The 21086-nt window shown below is 40.3% G+C and overlaps 2 protein-coding genes across 4 annotated transcripts in view; one reads left to right on the top strand and one right to left on the bottom strand.

Annotated features, from left to right (window-relative positions):
- The window catches only part of RUBCN (rubicon autophagy regulator), a 71768-nt gene extending 60951 nt beyond the window's left edge, over window positions 1-10817 (bottom strand). For 2 of the 3 annotated variants that reach the window (XM_007121263.4, XM_055084791.1), the window contains exon 1: window positions 1807-2065. In XM_007121263.4, the coding sequence (XP_007121325.2) occupies window positions 1807-1871 (65 nt within the window). In that variant the 5' untranslated portion in view covers window positions 1872-2065. Of the gene's footprint in view, window positions 1-1806; window positions 2066-10713 lie in introns of those variants that run through there. The other variant, XM_055084788.1, reaches the window with a different exon arrangement.
- Window positions 10818-11275: 458 nt separating this feature from the next.
- Window positions 11276-21086, top strand: part of FYTTD1 (forty-two-three domain containing 1) — a 34261-nt gene continuing 24450 nt past the window's right edge. Inside the window, exons 1-2 of the mRNA XM_024124296.3 lie at window positions 11276-11487; window positions 16283-16411. Coding sequence (XP_023980064.1) covers window positions 11385-11487; window positions 16283-16411 — 232 coding nt within the window. The 5' untranslated portion in view covers window positions 11276-11384. The remainder of the gene's footprint in view (window positions 11488-16282; window positions 16412-21086) is intronic.

Raw genomic sequence — 21086 nt, forward strand, 5'->3', positions numbered from 1 at the left:
GCAATCCCACTACTGTGCATATACCCTGAGAAAACCATAATTCAAAAAGAGTCATGTACCAAAATGTTCATTGCAGCTCTATTTACGATAGCCAGGACATGGAAGCAACCTAAGTGTCCATCGACAGATGAATGGATAAAGAAGATGTGGCACATATATACAATGGAATATTACTCAGCCATAAAAAGAAACGAAATTGAGTTATTTGTAGTGAGGTGGATGGACCCAGAGTCTATCATACAGAATGAAGTAAGTCAGAAAGAAAAAAACAAATACCATATGGTAACACATATATATGGAATCTAAAAAAAAAAAAAATGGTTCTGACAAACCTAGGGGCAGGACAGGAATAAAGACGCAGACGTAGAGAGTGGACTTGAGGACACAGGGAAGGGGAAGGAGAAGGGTAAGCTGGGACGAAGTGAGAGAGGGGCATGGACATATACACACTACCAAATGTAAAATAGATAGCTAGTGGAAAGCAGCCGCACAGTACAGGGAGATCAGCATAGAACAGGGAGATCAGCTCCGTGCTTTGCGACCCACTAGAGGGGTGGGAGGGAGACGCAAGAGGGAGGGGATATGGGGATATATGTATACGTATAGCTGATTCACTTTGTTATACAGCAGAAACTAACACAACAATGTAAAGCAATTATAATTCAATAAAGATGTTTAAAAAAACACTTGCTTAACCCACATTCCTGCTCTATGATGTCCATTCCAGATTCTTAAGAGGTTAAGACCCCACTAGAGGGGGGGGAGGGAGACGCAAGAGGGAGGGGATATGGGGATATATGTATACGTATAGCTGATTCACTTTGTTATACAGCAGAAACTAACACAACAATGTAAAGCAATTATAATTCAATAAAGATGTTTAAAAAAACACTTGCTTAACCCACATTCCTGCTCTATGATGTCCATTCCAGATTCTTAAGAGGTTAAGACCAGAGTTATTAATGAAGCAACCCCTACATAGGGGTAGTACCTCTCCAGAGTCCAAGCCACCATTCGGTCAAAGTAGTTTTTAAAATCTTAAATTCTCTAATTTCTAGAAGGTATGAACTCGATAACAACAGTTTCATATAAATAAATGGGAAATTGCTTAACTGCATTGTGGGGAAGGAGTGAAGGGTTTAAGGATGAAAAGGAAACGTCAGGGAGGTCCTGTTACTCTCTGACAGGGATCCAGCTTTGACAAAGGGCACGCACGCAATTTCTAGTCCCACTAGCAAGTCCCCATCCCCATTCCACTGCCATTACAACCGCCCACTTTCATCCGCAGGCCCTCCTTCACTCCTTCCTCACACTCATCTTTCCTAAGCTTCTTTCTAGGCCATTCATAATGCCTAACCTTTGCTCCCAGAAATTCTTACTTCAACCTTCTTAATATTGGCCCGAATTGCTGTCACCGCAAGTTTCAGTCGGGGCACCCACCTTGTCCCCTACTGCTATCTATAGACTCTGGCCTATGAAATCTCACTACAGCACCTCTCAATATCCACCTCCTCTCCAGCAGCCTTGGATCTGAGCTTCACCCACTTCTGCCCACCCCCCAAGCCCCCGTCCTCAACATACCCTACCCCCCTCCTTCACCCTCACTAAGCCCGTTCCCTCGTCCGCCCTATCCACGCCCTGCGCGTCACTCCTTTCAGAATTTCTTCCCAAACAAGTTGCCCACAACAGTTGCCCTCATGTCTGTCGCGCCCGGCAGATCTCCCCGTGCTCTCCGAGCCCTCTCAAGCCTCCCGCGACTTCAGTGCATCCATCCGCCCGCGATTCCCCGGCCCCTTCCCAGCCCACCTGCTCTCCTCCGGCAAGCCCTCCTCGCAGCCTCCAAGCTCCATTCCCGCGCCCTCTGCCCGCATCCGGGGCTGCGACGTCGCCTCTTCTCTTAAGAGAGGTGTCCCCGTCGCTTCGCCCCTCAGGGCTCCCGGAGTCCCCTGGGAACCGAGGAGGCACCCACGGCCGGTGGGCTGAGAGTGATGCACTACAGCCGGGTGACAGCAAAGGCAGTGACTGCTGCCTCAACTGCTGTTTCTAGCCCTGCCACCCCCGCTTCCGGCTCCAAGAACTACAACTCCCAGCAAGCACTTCGAAAGGCCCGGCCGCTACCAGCATGCACTGCCCTATCCAATCAGAGGCTGCGCTCGCAGCGATTTCAGACCCTGGCGGCGAGCTTGCGGTAGTGCACCCGGCAGGGAGCCGGGGTCTGAAACGCCCACCAACCCTTGTCTCTGGAGTTCGTACTGGTGTGGACCTTTACACACGACTGTCACACTTCACCCTTGGAACCATACTCGGTCAGAGGTCTAGACTCGAAAATAACGCTGGTCTTAATCCAAGTACGATTAACCCCACTTTAGCCTATCCGGATTTAACAGCTGTTGGTGGTGTTTGGAGACCTCAAAAATTTTAATGAAGAACTCACAAACTCGGAAGAGCTCATGTCGCTTTGGGATCACAAAGGAAGGGGAGGAGGCAAAAGCTTTGGGGAAAGGTTTCCTGGAGGACTGATGTCAGAGCAGAGTCTTTTAGGATGAGTATGAGTTAGCCTGGAGAAGAAAGGAAGAGAAGGCAAAGAGAGTAACACAGACATGAGGAAGCGGGTCTGGGAACAGCTGGTTCTGAGTAGTAATCAGAGCTTGGAAGAGGTGAGAAACAGGCAGACCAGATCATGACGCCATTGTGAGTTTGGATTTTATCCTAAGAATAATTAGGAGCAAATCAAGGATATGCAAATCAAGAAGTGATTTGATCAAACCTGCTTAGAAAGCTACTTTTGACAATGTGGAGAGGTAATGGGATATGTACTATGTTGGAGGGAAGGTCAAAAGAATGCATATAAGAGGTTGTAAGTCCCTATAAAGGCCAAGTGTAATGCCAATGAGTGAAGTGAGCCAGTTGTAGGAGAATGGCAGAAACTCTCTGAACTGCAACCCCCATGCCTCATCCAAAAAGGAAAGTCTCATCTTAGCTATAGTTGAATGTTGCCAAATATTCTGATTTTTTAATAAAGCTGGAATCTGCATTTTAAGTACAATTTCCAATTTTTAAAATATTGGCAACAATTTTTTTAATGTAAATATTACACGGGCCAAAAAAAAAAAAATTCTGTAGGCTAAATGTGGACTTTGGGTTTGCAAGTCCAGGCCTAAACTTGGGCAGTGGCTAGAGGGAACAAGAAAGTTGGGATTAGAGCCATGGTAAGGCAACAGAATCAGCACTACTCTGTTAGGGAGAGATCTAGGTTAACTCCATAAAAACTAGTTACTCTGTTAAAAATAATACATGACTTTCAGAAATTTTCAAACTTGAGAAAACTTTTTTTGTGAATTAAAAGTGAAAGAGCCTTTTAATTAAATTATGATTTCCAATTTCCATTTATATAAAAAATATTATTCAAAGTTTCTCATATTTTCCTACCAAAGGGTTATACTTTTTAAGAAAGGGGCAGTGTTAGTTATTGGCATTTCAGTACCTTCTGTTTCTACAAATGTATGAACTTCATTTTTTGGCATACAGTATAATCCCAAATTAATGCCACATGATTTTAACATATATTTACATGAAAGTCAGTCAGCTTTATCAGGAAATTCTAGAATTAAAATTGTAGTAAAAGTTCTAGAAAACAGGAATTTCCTCATATGTCCAAGTCTGGGTTTACACTTTTTTTTTTTTCATTTTTATATTTTTGGCCATGCTGTGCGGCTTGTGGGGATCTTAGTTTCCTGACCAGGGATTGAACCCCGGGCCCTCAGCAGTGAAAGCGAGGAGTCCCAACCACTGGACCACTAGGGAATTCCCTACACTTATTTTCTTTAAAGCAGTCAGTTAATAAGCATGACAATAACCTACACTAGCCGTGTGCCCACTCCCCCATCGCATCCCTTTGCTTTCCCTCACCCCAGGTAGCCATATCCTAAATCCCTTGTTTATAATTCCACTGCTTCTCTTTTAATATAGTTTCTTTGCATCTATCCATATTCCTAAAAATTATTTAAAAAATTTTTGTGTTCTAACTTTATAAAAAACGCTATTAAGCTGTATTTATTCTTTGAGGCCTTTTTTTTTGCTTAATATTACAAGAAGACTTATTTTTATTTTTTTATTTTTGGCTGCGTTGGGTCTTCATTGCTGCGCACGGGCTTTCTCTAGTTGTGGCGAGCGGGGGCTACTCTTCATTGCAGTGCACAGGCTTCTCATTGCGGTGGCTTCTCTTTTTGCGGAGCACAGGCTCTAGGTGCGCAGGCTTCAGTAGTTGCAGCATGCAGGCTCAACAGTTGCGGTGCGCGGGCTGTAGAGTGCAGGCTCAGTAGTTGTGGCACACGGGCTTATTTGCTCCGTGGCATGTGGGATCTTCCCAGACCGTGTCCCCTGCATTGGCAGGCTGATTTTTAACCACTGCGCCACCAGGGAAGTCCCAAGATTTATTTATATTGTGTATCACTATAATTCATTGATTTTGACTGCTATATAATAGTTCATTGTGTGAATACACCAGTTTATTCATGTTGCTTTCCACTGATGAGCATTTGGGTTGTTTCCAGGTTTTTGCTATTGTGAACAGCGCTGCTATGAATATTCTTTTACATGTCACCTCTTGTACATAAGCAAGGGTTTCTCCTGGGTACATACCTAGAAGTGGAATTGCCAGGTCATAGGGTTATTGTCTGTTCTAGCTTTTGTTTTGAGTGATGGGTTTGTAGGTGCACAATTTTAAAAATAACTAGGGGACTTCCCTGGTGGTCCAATGGGTAAGACTCCACGCTACCAATGCAGGGGGCCTGGGTTCAATCCCTGGTCGGGGAACTAGATCCCTCATGCATGCCGCAACTAAGACCCGGAGCAGCCAAAATAAATAAATATTAAAAGTTATAAAAAATTAGTTATGAAACCATAACTAATTATAATCAGTTATTTAAAATAACAAATGAAAATGGGTCATGCTTGGAAAATGATGAGAGTATATCATGAACCAAGGATTGTGATTAACCCAATTTTGTGCATCTGGGATCCAAATGCAAAAGATCAAAAATGCAAGAATATCTAGCATCAGGGTTCAATAGTGTCACAAAAACATAATGGCCTTACTTAGCAATCGCTTGCTGAATTAATATTTTAAAAGTCAAAAAATCTAAAGAACTTTATTGATCTTGATTAATCTGTTTGTTTTCAAGATTTACCAGGATGCAATTTTTATACAAATGGTAGTTGGTCCTAGAGTACCACTGGCAGAAAGCAAATTTCACTCAATAATCATTTATTCAAATAACAGATTTTTAAAGCTCATGACACTTACTTATTTGCCAAAAGTTTGGTTTTAAGAAATAGTCTTCTTTAATATATTCAACAAATATCAATTATAGTCATGAATATTTTCTTTTTATTATATTCACTAAAATTATTCTTAGCAGCATTTTTTTAAATATTAAAAATTTTAAAGCTAAGTGATGTCACCCACTTGCCAAGTCAAAAGTAATTTGAGCATCAAGATGAGTTAATTCATGATATGTCTACATATCTACATTCTTTTCAAAGGTAAGCATGACCCTTACACTCTGCACCCCTTTGCTTTTCAGAAGAGAATTTTTGAACATGAAATGAGTCTGTGAATTTCTACAGAAACGTATATGTATATATAAATAAGTATGCAAATAAATAAATAAATAGAAAAAGGAAGGAAGAAAGGGGGCGGGGAGGTAAAGCTCTTTTCACAGTAGAATGTCAGCTTATGAATGTAGAGGAATGATAGTGTTAGAAAATCACTGTTTTGTAGCCACCATCATAATAATTGATTCAGGCAAGAATCATCAATAGACGCTAAAGCCGTCAGTGAAATTTGTTCCGAAACAGAATATTTACACAGACTCAAACCATCTCCCCAAAAATTACTTATTCATTATATATGGGGGGAAAAGTATCTTTACAATGAAGAAATCTGGCAGACATCACCTTAACCAAGTGACTAAAGATACCAGTAAGACAAAATGACATCATGTGCCTTCTGATGTTAAGTACTGAGAATGAGCCAACATCACTTATGTAGTATCCTTGACAAAAGTGAATAACTCAAATCTAATCATAGGCTGACAATAAGACAAAACCAAATTGAAGGACAAGCTATGCACCAACTGCCTTCAATCTTCAAAAATGTAAATATCATAAAAGACTAAGAAAGGCTGACAAACTTTTTAGGATGAAAGGAGACAAAAAAGGCAGGACAAAGAAATGCAACATATGAAACTGGACTGGATCCTAGATTGGAAAAAGAAATTGTTACAAAGGATAATTATTTATTAGGATAGTTGGCAAAATTTGAATATGGACTATACGTCAGAGAATAGAATTGCATCAATGTTAAATTCCTGAATTTGATCATTTTACCTTGGTTATATAAAAGAATATACTTAGAGATATATTCTATAGAGTCATGATGTATGCAACTTACTCTCAGATTGCCCAACAGCATGAGGAGCCTAGAATCCTGGCTCTTCACAGCCTTCCTAGACTACCAATCTATCTATTGCAAGTTGAGGAAATTGAAGATATATATATATATATTTTGTGTAATTTATTTTATTTATTTATTTTTGGTTGCGACGGGTCTTCATTGCTGCATGCAGGCTTTCTCTAGTTGCGGCGAGCAGGGTCTACTTTTCATTGCGGTGCACGGGCTTCTCTTTGTGGTGGTTTCTCTTGTTGCAGAGCACAGGCTCCAGGTGCGTGGGCTGCAGTAGCTGTGGCACGTGGGCTCAGTAGTTGTGGCTCACGGGTTCTAGAGCGCAGGCTCAGTAGTTGTGGCACACGGGCTTAGTTGCTCTGTGGCATGTGGGATCTTGCCAGACCAGGGCTCGAACCCGTGTCCCCTGCATTGGCAGGTGGATCCTTTTTTTTTTTTTTTTTACCGGACCAGGGCACGAACCCGTATCCCCTGCATCGGCAGGCGGACCCTCAACCACTGCGCCACCAGGGAAGCCCTGGCAGGTGGATTCTTAACCACTATTCCACCAGCGAAGTCCGAAGATACATTTTTTTAAAAGAAACAATCTTTACATAACTAGGGGGAATTGTGTGATTTATGTAAATTTGTGTAGCTTTAGAAAATTCCACAATTAGTCATTCAGTGAATTGACCTAGAACCTTTGGTTGACAGGACCCCTGCCCTGCCCAGAGAAGACAAGGCTTAATACGGAGTGGGCTAGAGGTCCAACCTCTGAGCCCAGGAAGCACTCCCCTTCAAGTTCCCCTGTCTATCCAAGCAGGTTACCTGCTAGTCAGAGAAAACTGAGGGCCAGGGACCTGGAGACTAGTTATGCCTCCAGCTATGCCTGCTATCCTGCGTGTCATGTCCTCGGCTGTAACACTGTACTGTGTAGCACAGTGTCTTGCCCAGAGTAGGGACTCAAACTCTGTTTGAATACATGAATGAATGAATCCTGAGATTAAAAGGCAGAAGACTAGAGCAGCTATAAACACTTAAAACAAAAGAAAAGGGCAACATAAAAGAGAAATCGGAAGCTGTAGCAAGGTGGCAAGAAAAGCTACCACAGCAGAAAACAGTGGCAAAGGGGGTAATGAGAAGACTTGAGCAGAAAAGAGAAGAAAAACTGTACTGTACATACAAGTAGCTTAAGGGAGTTAGGTATAATAATAATAGTCATACCTAATACATACTATAACCATATATAATACAAATTATACCTAGCTCCCTTATTATTCCAGTGTAATACAAATTACATCAACATACGAATTCTAAAAATACTCTTCTGAAAAGCAAGAGCTGATACCAAAATCAGGCACAGACATTACAAGAAAAGGAAATTACACATCAATATCACTCATGAAAAAAGAAACAATATCCTTGACAAAATATTAGCAAACCAAATCCAATAATATATAAAAAGGATAATATACCATGACCAAGTAGGTTTATCGTAGAAATGCAAGGGTGGTTCAACATTTGAAAACCAGCCAATATAATTTACCATATTAATAAATTTAAAAAGAAAAACCATTTGTCATCTCAGATGCAGAAAGAGCATTAGATAAAATTCAACATTCGCTCATAACTAAAACTCTCAGCAAACCAGTAGAAGGGAACTTCCTCAACCTGATAAAGAGCATCAACAAAAAAATCTAACATCATACTTAATGGTGAAAGACTGAATGCTTTCCCCCTGGGGTTGGGAACTAGTCAAAGATGTCCACTTTAACCATTCCTGTTTAACATGGTACTGGAGTCCCCAGTCAGTGTAATAAGGCAAGAAAAATAATAAAAGGCATACAGATTTGAAACAACTATGCTGAGTTAAACTATCCAGATACAAAAAAGAGTATATACTGTATGATTCCATTTATATAAAATTCTAAAAAATGCAAATTAATCTATAGTGACAGAAAACATCAGTGGTTGCTTACTTAGGTGGACATTGGGGGGAGGAATTACACAGGAGCACAGGAAAACTTTTGGGGATGATAATATTTATTATCCTGATTATGGTGGTATTTTCACAGGTATATATTTCACACCTGTATAAACTGCACACTTTAAGTATGTGCCTTTTATTGTCTGTCAATTATATCTCAATAAAGCTGTAAAAAGGGGGGACTTAAAAGATATATCAAACTAATAAAGTTAAGGGTTAAATATATGAGTTGTGCTTACCTTTGAAGAGAATATAGATCTCTATGCACACTGTGAAAAGAGAGCTGGAACATGTTAATAGAAAAGTATGATGTTGTTAAGGTTGCCAGATTTAGCAAATAAAAATATAAGACTCCCAGTTAAATTTTACTTTCAGATAAACAACGAATAATTGTTTAGTATAAATACATCCTAAATATTACATGCGATATTCTGTGGCAAAAAAAAAATTCCTGTTTATCTGAAACCTGAGACAAAACTTATGCTAAACAATTGTTCACTGTTTATCTGAAATTCATATTTAACTGGTCCTGTATTTTATCTGGCAATCCTAGATGTTGTCTGATCTACACTGTATGAAATCAAGCCTCCAGAAAGGGGAGCTGCTTGAATTCTATGTTTATTTTGACTTAGATGAAGCTGCTGAATTGAAGATAAAGGCTGTCCACTCAGTGTCCAACACAGTACCTTATTCACAGTACATGCTCAGAAAACGTTTTTTGCTTTGCAGTCGATGTGAAGATAGGGACGCCATCCATCTTGCTCACCATTTTATCCCCAGGGCCTATTACAATGCCTGGTGCTCAATGAATATAGGATTAAATGAATAGCTGCCTCTCGTGCCCCAGAAAATTGCAGGGTTGACCTTTTAACTCCAGCCCTGTAGCTGACTGGTCAACTTCTTGGACAAGCCCCAGTTCTGATTTCTTGGCTTTTCTCCCTCTTCCCTGTTGCTGTGTGTCTCAGGTTGCTCTTTTGCTTTGTATTGTTTTGTGTGTGGCTGACCTATCCTTAACTCCAATGCCTCTTGTTTTCTTGTTTTTCCCTTTGGAACCAGGGTGCTCGGAGACTCTGAGACCCTCAGCCCTTGGAAAATCTGAAAGTCTGAAATACAACAGCTAGGATTGCTTCATGAAATCTTGGAGCATGTTCCCTCTAGAGCTAAGGAGATTTGGTATGGGGCTTCAGTTTTGGGGAGAAGACCAGGATAAAAGGGAATCTTTATAAATTGGTGTGGGAAGGATTTTGCACATTTGGGATTTTTATTATCTGTCCTATACTGCCTGAAGTACAAAATGTATCCAAACTCTAAATGCATTAATTTTCTTCCATAAAATTAAGAACTTAATCCAATGTTCCTCCCTGTAGTTTGCTCCTACAAATAAGTAGAGATTGCAGAAGTTAGTTCTAGTGAGAGAAGGATAGTATGTAGAAAAATGTCTTGTGCTTAGAAGATTTTAGAACTGTAAGGAATCTTAGAAATAATTAAGTATAACATATATTTAGTATAACTACTTCTTGTTTTGAAGATGATTATGAGGCCCAGACACTCTCCCAAGTTCACAAGGTGAAAGACTGAAGTGAGTGAAACCACTCACTCAATAAAACCTAGGTCTCTCTTGTACTTCTCTACAATCCAGTTCCCTAGTTCTTAGCAGTTGGGAAAGGGGTGGCAGCTGCAGAGTGGAATAGTAATAAAATCAAGCACATTGTGCTAAGAGCATACACGGTACTCGCCTTGACATGCTGAATATTGTTCATGGGTCTTTTTGAGTCCAAACCTTCCTCCACCATTTAAGTTTCTTGCATCCCTTCATAGGTGCCTCTTCAGCTGATTCACTCGTCTCATATGGTTGTATTTTTGTCTTGGGGAAAAAAATAAAGTATAGGCTATTGTGGGTTTGAGATACTTTAGGTCACTGGTTCGTTTCTATGCAAAGAGAAATTTTAGGAAGTGCAGAGGGGGAAGGTGGCAGAGATTTCTAAATGAACAGAATACCTGCCCCTAATTTTTTTCTTAGATGCAAATGTCTTAGTTTAAGCTGCTATGCGGATGATATAACCTAAATGATTCCACACAAGCGCAGTTATCTGGAGCAGAAGGAGGTAAGAAAGAGAGAATATCAGGTTTTGTTAACAGGAGAAAAAGTTACTATGCAGGAATTCATCAAATATTAATAAGTTTTCCCATAGGGATGATTAGAAAGAAAATGAATCCCCCTATCAATTCCCAACGCAAGTGAATTAGAGAAAAATGCAGTCAAATAAGCAGAGGTACTTACCGCTCTCCCGAGGGAAGGTGATGTCTTAATAAGGTACCGTGCAAAATGTTTTGAGAGCGCCAGCTGAGAAGTGGTACAGATACGGGAAACTTTAGCATTTACTTTTATTAGTATGCTGACGCAAGAAGTATCAGTGCAGCCTCTGCTTTGCGACCGGACGTGTCGCTCCGCGTGCTGGCCGTGGAGAGGGGAGCTGGGGCGCAATTCTGCAGTCCACGCTCGCAGCCTCTGGGGTTGCTCTGTAGTGGGGTGTGAAATGTTCGTGTGTACCAAAGCTTAGGGAGCCTTTCTGTAGCAGGAGGGACTCGAAGGGCACGGAGGAACATGATCTCATTTAAGGCATGTGATTCTGAGGTGTTCAGGGTCCAGCATAATTTGGGCGGAAAGGCTAACTGCTAAAACATAGGCCCTCTAGAGCGGCCAGAGCAGCGGGTGCAATGTTTCCTCCGGTCCGGCAAGAGGCGCTAGGGGCGAGTCCGGTGCCTGGGGCCACTCTCGCCGGCCGCTCCTCTCTTGGTTCCTCCCCCAGCCCTTCGCCGCGGGTGGGAGAGGACGCAGCCAGCACGCGTGCGCGCTCCGTCGGTGCGGCTAGTCTGCGTGCGTGAGTGGGAGGTGGCAGGCCTCAGCCCCTGGCCTTCTTCGCTGACTGTTCCAGCGCGGCGTCTCCAGCTATGAACCGGTTTGGTACCCGGTTAATGGGAGCCACCGCGACCCCGCCGCCGCCGCCGAAAGCCCGGAGCAATGAAAACCTGGACAAAATTGATATGTCTTTGGGTGAGGAGCCGAGTCGCACCGAGTTGGAGTGGGAGGAGGTGTGGGTGGAACCTAGTACCGCGGTTTGTGGGGGAAGGGGCTGTTGGCCGCAGTTGTCGATGGAGTTTTCTTACGGGTGGGCGGAACCAAGCGGGGAACGGTGGGGACGAGGGAGCGCCTTCTGGAGTCAGGATCGAGCCCGAGGGCCTCGGGCGTCCCCTTGGCGGGGCTGTGAGGGGATGGGGGGCGCTACGGGCCGGGAGGTTGGGAAGGCAGAGGAGTGCGGACCCTGTTTCCGCCCCCCCCCCAAAGGGGAGCCACTACTCGTGGGTGACCCCGGCTCTTTGTGAGGAAAACTCCGCGGGTTTCACTTCAGGCTTGTGCGCGGTGGGCGTTATCGGGGGGGCGAGGGCAAGGGTCGGACGGAGCCGTCCTTTCTGAGGAAGCTCTTCGAGAGTCCGGCGGGTTCGGCTAAATCCGTGGTTCCCGAGAAGGGCTGGTTGGGCATTTTATGCGCCCGGGCCTGCGCCTGGCGCCGCACGGAAGCGTCAAGACGCCCCGAGAGTTGGCCGTTTCTGACGGGCCCCAGACGGCCGGGCCACCGCGGGGCCGGGGCGCTTGACAGAAAGAAAAGATAGTTAGGAAGGACTTCGTGGGATGGTGGTGTATTAGGCGGTGCCTAGAAAAGCGCAGTCTCCTCATCGAGTCCTTCAAGCTAGCAAATTAGAAAAAAAACGAAGCGAAAACCGAAGGAGGGTTTACGTGGGTTGATGGGAAGCCAAGTAAAGCACAGCATCTAAAAGAGTGGGGTGGTTTGGTGACGATTAGGTAAAAAGCAGGGAGATTGGCGATTCAATTAAAAATTCAGACCTAACACCACTGAGGGACTAGTCTCTGTTTGGCTTGGTTGGTTTAAAAGTAATTCCGTTTTTGTCGGGATTCAGGTTTTGGTATTAAATGTGGTTAGCTCTGCCTGAGGCCTACAATTTTTCAGATGTTTGAAAAGTACCCGACTAGGGGATACAGAGGTGTAACTTTTCTGAGGACGATATTTTTCTTTTTTGTTGTGGTTTTTCTGCAAAGTTCGTAGTCAAAAGTCAAGAACTCTTGGTTGTGTTTGTCTTAAGTTAGAACCCAAGATGTGAGTTAAACAAATCATCAGAAATCATAGGTTTGGCCTCAAGTCTTGCCTTACTGCTAGTCAGTAGTGATCTCTAAAGAAATGAGAAATCTTTTGAATTAAAGCCAAGAAAAAATATAATAACGAATATTTATTGAGTGCTTACTACTTGCCAAGCACTGGACTAAGCATTTTATATGTGTTAAATTATCCCGATAATAACCCTGTGAGGTACTTATTCCTAATGATAAAGAGCATGCATGAAATCCCGAATCCCAGACTGTCTGAGTTCAAATCCTGCTTCTGCCACTTATTAGCCATTTGTTCTTGGGCAAATTGCTTCTCAGTGCCTCATCTGTAAAAAGGTGAGACACTACCTCAGAGGGTTGCTGTAAGTATTAAATAAGTCAATAGGCATATGTAAACTGCTCAGAACAGTACCTGGTACACAGTAAGCACCATATTTACATATACACACACACATACTGTATACGCCGTTGTTGTTATTCCCATTTTACAAAACCTGAGGCATAGAGAAATTAAATAACTTGCCCACAGTCATACAGCAGGTAAGTGATGGAGTCAGGATTTCAGTCTGGTTCTAGAGCACCAAGCTCTAGATGTAGGAAGCGTTAACCATGTAGTGTCATAAGCATTACATTTCTTAAGTTTCTAAGTTTTTTGTATGTATTTTGTTCAGTGATTAGGATGTTCAAATGAAGAAAACTGAGGGATAATTCTCTTTGAAGATAGAAATGAAGTGCAGCGGATAGATAAAAGAGAGATTGGTCTCTCTTCTCCCTTAAGAACATACAGCATTCTGTCAGGTGCCCTTTTTTTTTTTTAGGTACCTTGTTTTGTTGTAGTGAGATTTTTACAGAGATGTGATGAAAAGATAGGTATTTTAGGCAATTATTATGCTTTGTGAATATCCCATTTTATCCAGTGTGCATAGGTTTTAGAATCTAATTTTTTGTTTTGTTTTTAATTGTGGCTCTATCAGGTTTATGTGAATATTCATATGGAATTATCTACCAAGGTTACCAATAGCTGGCCTCATTGTGGCTCAATTTCTTAATTTTTAAAAAAAAATATTTCTTTCTTTGGCTGTGCCAGGTCTTAGTTGCGGCACGTGGGATCTTCGTTGCTGTGTGCCAGATCTTTAGTTGCAGCATGTGGGCTCTTAGTTGTGGTGTGAGGGATCTAGTTCCCTGACCAAGGATGGAGCCTGGGTTCCCTGCATTGGGAACACAGAGTCTTAACCGCTGGACCACGAGGGAAGTCCTTCAGTATCTTAGTTTGAAAATGGGTATTATAATAGTTATTTCACAGAATTATTGTGAGAATTGAATGAATACATGTTTTCAGAACAATCCTATTAGTACTCAGTTACTACTATTACTGTTATTGTTATCACGTGTATACCCTTAGTTTTTTATAAAAGTAGCTCATAGTGGATTTTTTTTTTTATTTCTAATACCTACCCTGTCTACTCCTTGATTAGGAGAAAGCCATTATCTTCTTTTAGATTGGAAGAATCCTCTCTCTCATGGTAGCTCCGTTTAACTTGAGGATTTAGATAATAAAATGTTTAAATAGAAAACATAATTTTATGTTTGATATGCTTTGCTACTTTTAATTTTTAGTTATGTTTATGCTCTATAACGCTCTGTTTTTAAATCAGCCTGGTTAGTCAAAATTACATTCTGTCTTTTTTGTGGTTCCCCAGACCAAGTTCATTTTGGGGGGGTACTCTAATGGCTCTGAGATCTCAGACTTCTGGTGAAGAATAAGTAGCACCCTGTTAGAGGAAAGTAGTGTTTCGAAAGTGGTGTCTAACTATTCCCTTCCTGCTTACTGAGAATTTAACATGTTCATGGCTCTGATATTTGTGAAATCTTTGTATTTTGTAAAAAACTGTTTTGAGTGTCTAACTTTGATGAACTTTTTTGTAGCTGAAGGATGGATCTCAAGATAACAAACTACTTTGCAGGGATTTGAATTATTTTCTGTGAATATCTAAATGTAGTTTAGAGTCTTAAAGATTAGAGATTGGTGCACCGCAACGAAGAGTAGCCCCCACTTGCAGCAACTAGAGAAAGCCCGCAAGCAGCCACGAAGACCCACTGCAGACATACATACATACATACATACATACATAAATAAATAGATTTTTAAAAAGATTAGAGATTAGTGAGGTAGAGTAGTAATATATAAGAAAGGATCCCTGTAATCTATATTTCCTTCTTTGACTTCAGAAAAGACTAGTTATATTGATATAGTTGTTAGATTATTTGTATTTAGAGTAGTTTGGAAAAAAAACAACTGAGGTTAGTTTTGTTAATTTTATTAAGAAGTTGTTGACGTTCAATTTATTTGGTTTGTTTACTGTATTTTCAATCAGCAAAATTAATATTGGAGTTGGAACTTTGGAGAAAGTATTTGGATATTCTTAAATGAGTATTTTTTGTCTTCTAGTAATCTCCTTTAAACAGATGTAAATAGGGATCTGGAGTACATTTAGTTTTCTGATCTTCACATTGTTCTGTTGTGGTATTAGAGCAATGTGATGTTTGTGAATTACCTTGGGACGGTCTGGAAGTGTTTTGGGAAATAATGAGACTTAGAGAGAACAGTGTAGAGGGAATTCCCTGGTGGTCCAGTGGTTAGGACTCCACGCTTCCACCTCAGAGGGCATGGGTTCGATCCCTGGTCATCGGAGAACTAAGATCCTACAATCCTGCGTGCCGCGCAGCGCGACCAAAAGAGAAAGAGAGAGAGAGAGAACAGTGTAGAAAGAAAAATAAGGTAACCCTGAATTGCTTTGCTAAATGAGCAAAGAACCAATAGTATTTTCTTTTTGTACTATACCTTTATTATGGTACTTGTTTAATTTTTTCTTTACTATTTACATGTCTGTTTCCATCATTAATTTTAAGCTTACTGAGAATAGGGATCATATTTTACTTTTGTTTGTTTCTGTTACAGCACAGCCTACCACATATATTCATTGCACATAGTATATACTCAATAAATTCTTGCTGAATTGAGGTGAACTTAGAAATTTAGTCTTTGAATGATTTTTTTTTTTTTTTTTGTGGTATGCGGGCCTCCCTCTGTTGTGGCCTCTCCCGTTGCGGAGCACAGGCTCCGGACGCGCAGGCCCAGCGGCCATGGCTCACGGGCCCAGCCGCTCCGCGGCATGTGGGATCCTCCCAGACCGGGGCGCGAACCCGGTTCCCCTGCATCGGCAGGCGGACGCGCAACCACTGCACCACCAGGGAAGCCCTGAATGATTTATTTTTTGACTGCCAATGGTTTTATTGAAAGGTGGTCATCTTTAAAAACTGGAGACTTCTGTGATTATGGAAAGTAACTATGAGTAATTTTTGTAAACAGGTTTTTGCTTATATTTATTAGGGAAAGAAATACTATGAATAACAGAAATCTTCGTTAGTTGGTAGCTCTGCTTTGGGCTATTGACTTGAACTTTTCCTACAAAACCATTGTTCATTGCTCCAAATATATTGGCTGATTTGAGCTTTTATGTTCATATCATTATTATCCTCTTATCAAAGTGCTTTCAAAGTAGAAAAGAAGTTAAGGATGTAGGAAATCTATCAACTAGGAAATGAGACTGAGTGATTGAGTCATTAAGTTAAAATGAAGGTAATCGTCACATTTTGTCTATCACAGATGATATCATCAAATTGAATCGAAAGGAAGGAAAGAAACAGAATTTCCCAAGACTAAATAGAAGACTCCAGCAAAGTGGTGCCCGGCAATTCAGGATGAGAGTAAGATGGGGAATTCAACAGAATTCTGGTAAGTTTTGCAAGTAAGTTTTAATAAAGAGCCGTTATTTGTGGCTTCATAGTATACTACCTTTGATACATACTTAAAGCATGGAGGAAGTATAGCAGTACCCTTTGTGATTTGTATTTTTCCTTCTCTCAGGGTTTTGTTTAATCTTACAATCTGGTAAAAATTCAGGTTTCCTTAAATAGGTGATAACACTATTTCTTAAAAACATTAAGTCATTTTAAAGTAACCTCAGTATATAAAGTCTTTATTATATTTAGGACTATAGATTTATAAAGGATCGTATATATCATGAAGTCTTAATCTCCTTCACAGTTAGAGGTTTGTCTGATGGATGACTATGTAACTCCAGCTTAAATATATTCAGTGAAAGAGCATACCACCTCACAACATAACTTATTCCATTATTGGAGACAGCACTGTTTACTAGAAAATTCTCTTAATTTGAATTAAATCATGCCTTCCTGTTAATTCTATAGAGTTATAGGAAACAGGTTTCTGTATGAAAACCTTTTATAAATATTTGGAGACTACTATTCCGCATAGAAAATGACCTCTAGATTATTTATCTTATCATCCAGGACCTTTAGGATTTGTTAAATCCTCCAGAGTTAACACAGAATTGAATGCTTTAGATATGGTCTAATGATCTTGGAACTCTACATATAAAGTTATTTTTGGTAATCTAGAAGCTTACTTATTTATAACATTTTGTTCCAAAACGGACTTAAGGCAGTAACTGAATACTATTAATTATATGTGACTCATTAACTTTTTTAGCAGTTACATCAGCATTTTAGAATAAACATTTGTTTAGGGCTTCCCTGGTGGCGCAGTGGTTGAGAGTCCCCCTGCCGATGCAGGGGACACGGGTTCGTGCCCCGGTCCGGGAAGATTCCACATGCCGTGGAGCGGCTAGGCCCTTGAGCCATGGCCGCTGAGCCTGCGCGTTCGGACCCTGTGCTCCGCAACGGGAGAGGCCACAGCAGTGAGAGGCCCGCGTACCACAAAAAAAAAAAAAGAGTAAACATTTGTTCAGATTTTTAAAACTCTAGATCTTTTTTATACATGTGAAAAAATGTTGGATAAACTAATTCCTAAGTTGATTTTTATCCTATATGTTAAAAAACATAGAAAATAATCTCCAATAGGTTGAACATAATTAATCCTATGTTTAATATGCTAACATATCCTCAACATATGCCTGTAACTAAGATTAGACCCTGCAGAAGAATTTATTCTTCCCTAGTAATTTCTTGGATAGCTGAACCCAAGTACGTAAATCTTGTAATAGGTATTTAGCTATAGAAAATTAATATTTGATTCCAGTGGTTTATATTTAAAGGTTTCTTATAAATGTTACTCAGCATAACCATATTTTACATATGATTTGTTTTAAAATAACTTTAGAGTTCATAGAAGCCAGAAATATATTTATTTATGCTAATCGTTTGTTAAATACCTGTTAAATGCTCTGAACTGACCAGGTTGTCAGGATATGTAAAGATGCACTCTTTTACTTCAAGGAATTTCTGGTAACAGAGATAAGGTAGAAAGCATAGAGTTGAGAAATATCATAAGAGAAATTCTGATTGTACTACAGGATTTTAGATAGGGATTTTGTCCTAAGAAAATTGGTGGTGATTTAATAGATAAGGTGAAATAGGATCTGATTCATGAAGGATCAGAAAAGCTTTCCTTTTACAGGGGTTATAATCTGAGCCTTGAGTTAAATGATACCCAGCGGCAGCTTAGGATCTTCTAAGATTGAAATTGGGCTTGTATGTTCTCCACTTACATGTGTCAGGGCCTAAAATAGAATAGCTGCTGCTGTCACTGAATGTTCAGAGCGGTATGGGATTTTCTTAATCTCTAATTGGTTTGGAAAAGTTCAGATTTCCACGTTATAATGTCAGTGAGGATGTTAGCTTGAGGTAAGGGAATAAGTAGCACAGAGAGCCCTTAGCAAATTCCCATTTATTTATTTATTTATTTTTAAATTATTTATTTATTTATTTGGCTGCGCTGGTTCTTAGTTGCGGCACGTGGGATCTTCTTTGCCGTGTGCAGGATCTTTAGTCGTGGCATGCGGGCTTGTAGTTGTGGCATGCGAGATCTAGTTTCTCTGACCAGGAGTCGAACCTGGGCCCCCTGCATTGGGAGTGTAGAGCTTTAACTGCTGGACCACCAGAGGAGTCCCTCAATAATTTATTTTTGACGGCTGAACAAACAGGTGACTAAAGTCTTCCTAATTCTGTACCTGAAATATAATTTAGTCATTCAATACACACTTATACAAACAACCTAAATGTCTTTCAGGGATGGAATACTATACGACAGCAGTTCTCAAAGTGCTGTCCAGAGATCCTGGGGAATCCCCAAGACTCAAGGGGTTCACATGGTCAAAACTATTTCTATAATAATACTAAGACATTTTGTTTTCAGTCTTATTCTCTCACGAATGTACAGTGGACTTTCCATAGTCTACACGACATGTGATAAATAAAGCAGATTGGAAGCAGAAGCAGAAATGAGAATCTAGCTATCTCCTATTAAGCCACACACTGAAGAGATTTGCAAAAATGCAAATCAGTGCTACTCTTCCTATTAGATATTTTTGTTTGGTTAGGAATACAGTAGTTATTTTTCATTAAAAATGTTATTTGCCCTACATGTTGTGAGTTTATTGTTGTTTTAATAAAATAATAAATAGTTTTAAAATGTCTTAGTTTTCATTTGTAGTGTGGTAAATAGCAGTAAACATAAACCCTATATATCAGTAATACCAGAAACAAAAACTCTTAGGGGTCCTCAATAATTTTTAAGAGTATAAAGAGGTCCTGAGACCAAAAAGTTTGAGAATGCTATTTCTTTTAGAGGTAGAAAAGACAGAGAAATAGTTGTATGCTGCTTTGAAAGGAGCCAGTAATATGATTGCATGTACTCTGTGATATGATATTTCCCAGAAAATCCCTCAAATCTTTGTGTAAGTGATCAGACTACAGAAATTATTTAGGCAGCTTGATGTGTGTGTGAAAGAAATTCATGAAGGGATTGGGCTAACAATTCAAAGGAAAGATGAAAATTCCTGTGTCTAGTTTTAGTTGTTCTCAACATTGGTTGCATCTGTGGAGCTTTATAAATTAGACTGATGCTCTGGCTGCACTCCATTGCTACTGAACCAGAATCTGCAGAAGTAGGGCCTGGGTTTTTTTGTGTTTTTCTTTTAAGCTCCGTATGTCCTTCTCATACATGGCTAGTAGTGTTAAACTGCTGCTCTAGTGGAGCTGAAAACGTGAAAGGACCTTCATAGAGGTAGTAGTTGAAGTAATGAGAATGAAGGTACTCTAGAAAGACGAGAACTTTCTAAAGGGGCTAAATGGATGGAAACCAAGAAAAGACTATTGCATGAAACATGATAATGACAGGGTGAAAAATACAACCATTGCTAAAACTGAGATAGAGCTAGTGAAGTTTGTTCAAAGATAGAAAAGGAGGAAGGAGGAAGGGATGATCTAGGCTTGTTAGAATGTAGAGGATAAGTAGCCATTGGAAAGAAAGAAATAAAAGATGGTAGAACGGGTGATGAGTATGGGAACAATGACTATAACAGTCAGAAATAGAAGGCACCCAGGAATAGAATTCTATCCCATACTTGTCTCCTTTTATTCTTGTTTTTTTTTAAATTTTATTGAAGTATAGTTGTTTTACAACGTTGTGTTAATTGCTTCTGTACAGCAAAGTGACTCAGTTATAGATGTATAAATTCTTTTTCATATTCTTTCCATTATGGTTTATTATAGGATATTGAATATAGTTCCCTGTGCTATACAGTAGGACCTTGTTGTTTATCCATCCTATATATATACTAGTTTGTATCTTCTAATCCCAAACTCCTAATCCTTCCCTCTCCCTCCCCTTTTATTCTTGTTAATGAGATTTTCTCATGAGTCTGTCTCATCTACACCTCAAACTTTGGTATAATAATGGATTCCTCCTCTCTTTAAACTTTCTCTTTGTTCTACTAATTCATTCATTCTTTTGGAATAGTTCAAATTTCTTTGTTCCTTTCCCAGTCCCTTATCACGTTGTGTTTGAGTGTTGGATAGCATCTGAAATGGTTTCACTGCCTTCTCTCTCTTTCTTCCATTCAGTATAAGATACTGCTTCTAGACTGATATAATCTGATCATGAATTCGGTGACCTCCCCCCACCCAGTTCCCTTTCAAGTATAGTCTTTTTTTTTTTCATCTTTATTGGTGTGTAATTGGTTTACAATGGTGTGTTAGTTTCTGCTTTATAACAAAGTGAATCAGCTATGCATATGCATATATCCCCTTATCTCCTCCCTCTTGCATCTCCCTCCCAGCCTCCCTATCCCACCCCTCTAGGTGGACACAAAGCACGGAGCTGATCTCCCTGTGCTATGCGGCTGCTTCCCACTAGCTATCGGTTTTACATTTGGTAGTGTATATATGTCCATGCCACTCTCTCACTTTGTCCCAGCTTAACCTTCCCCCTCCCCATATCCTCAAGTCCATTCTCTAGTAGGTCTGTGTCTTTATTTCCATCCTGCCCCTGGGTTCTTCATGACCATTTTTTTTTAATTCCATATATATGTGTTAGCATACAGTATTTGTTTTTCTCTTTCTGACTTACTTCACTCTGTATGACAGAC

The sequence above is a fragment of the Physeter macrocephalus genome, chromosome 1 (genome assembly GCF_002837175.3).
Source record: "Physeter macrocephalus isolate SW-GA chromosome 1, ASM283717v5, whole genome shotgun sequence".
In the NCBI taxonomy this organism is placed as follows: domain Eukaryota; kingdom Metazoa; phylum Chordata; class Mammalia; order Artiodactyla; family Physeteridae; genus Physeter; species Physeter macrocephalus.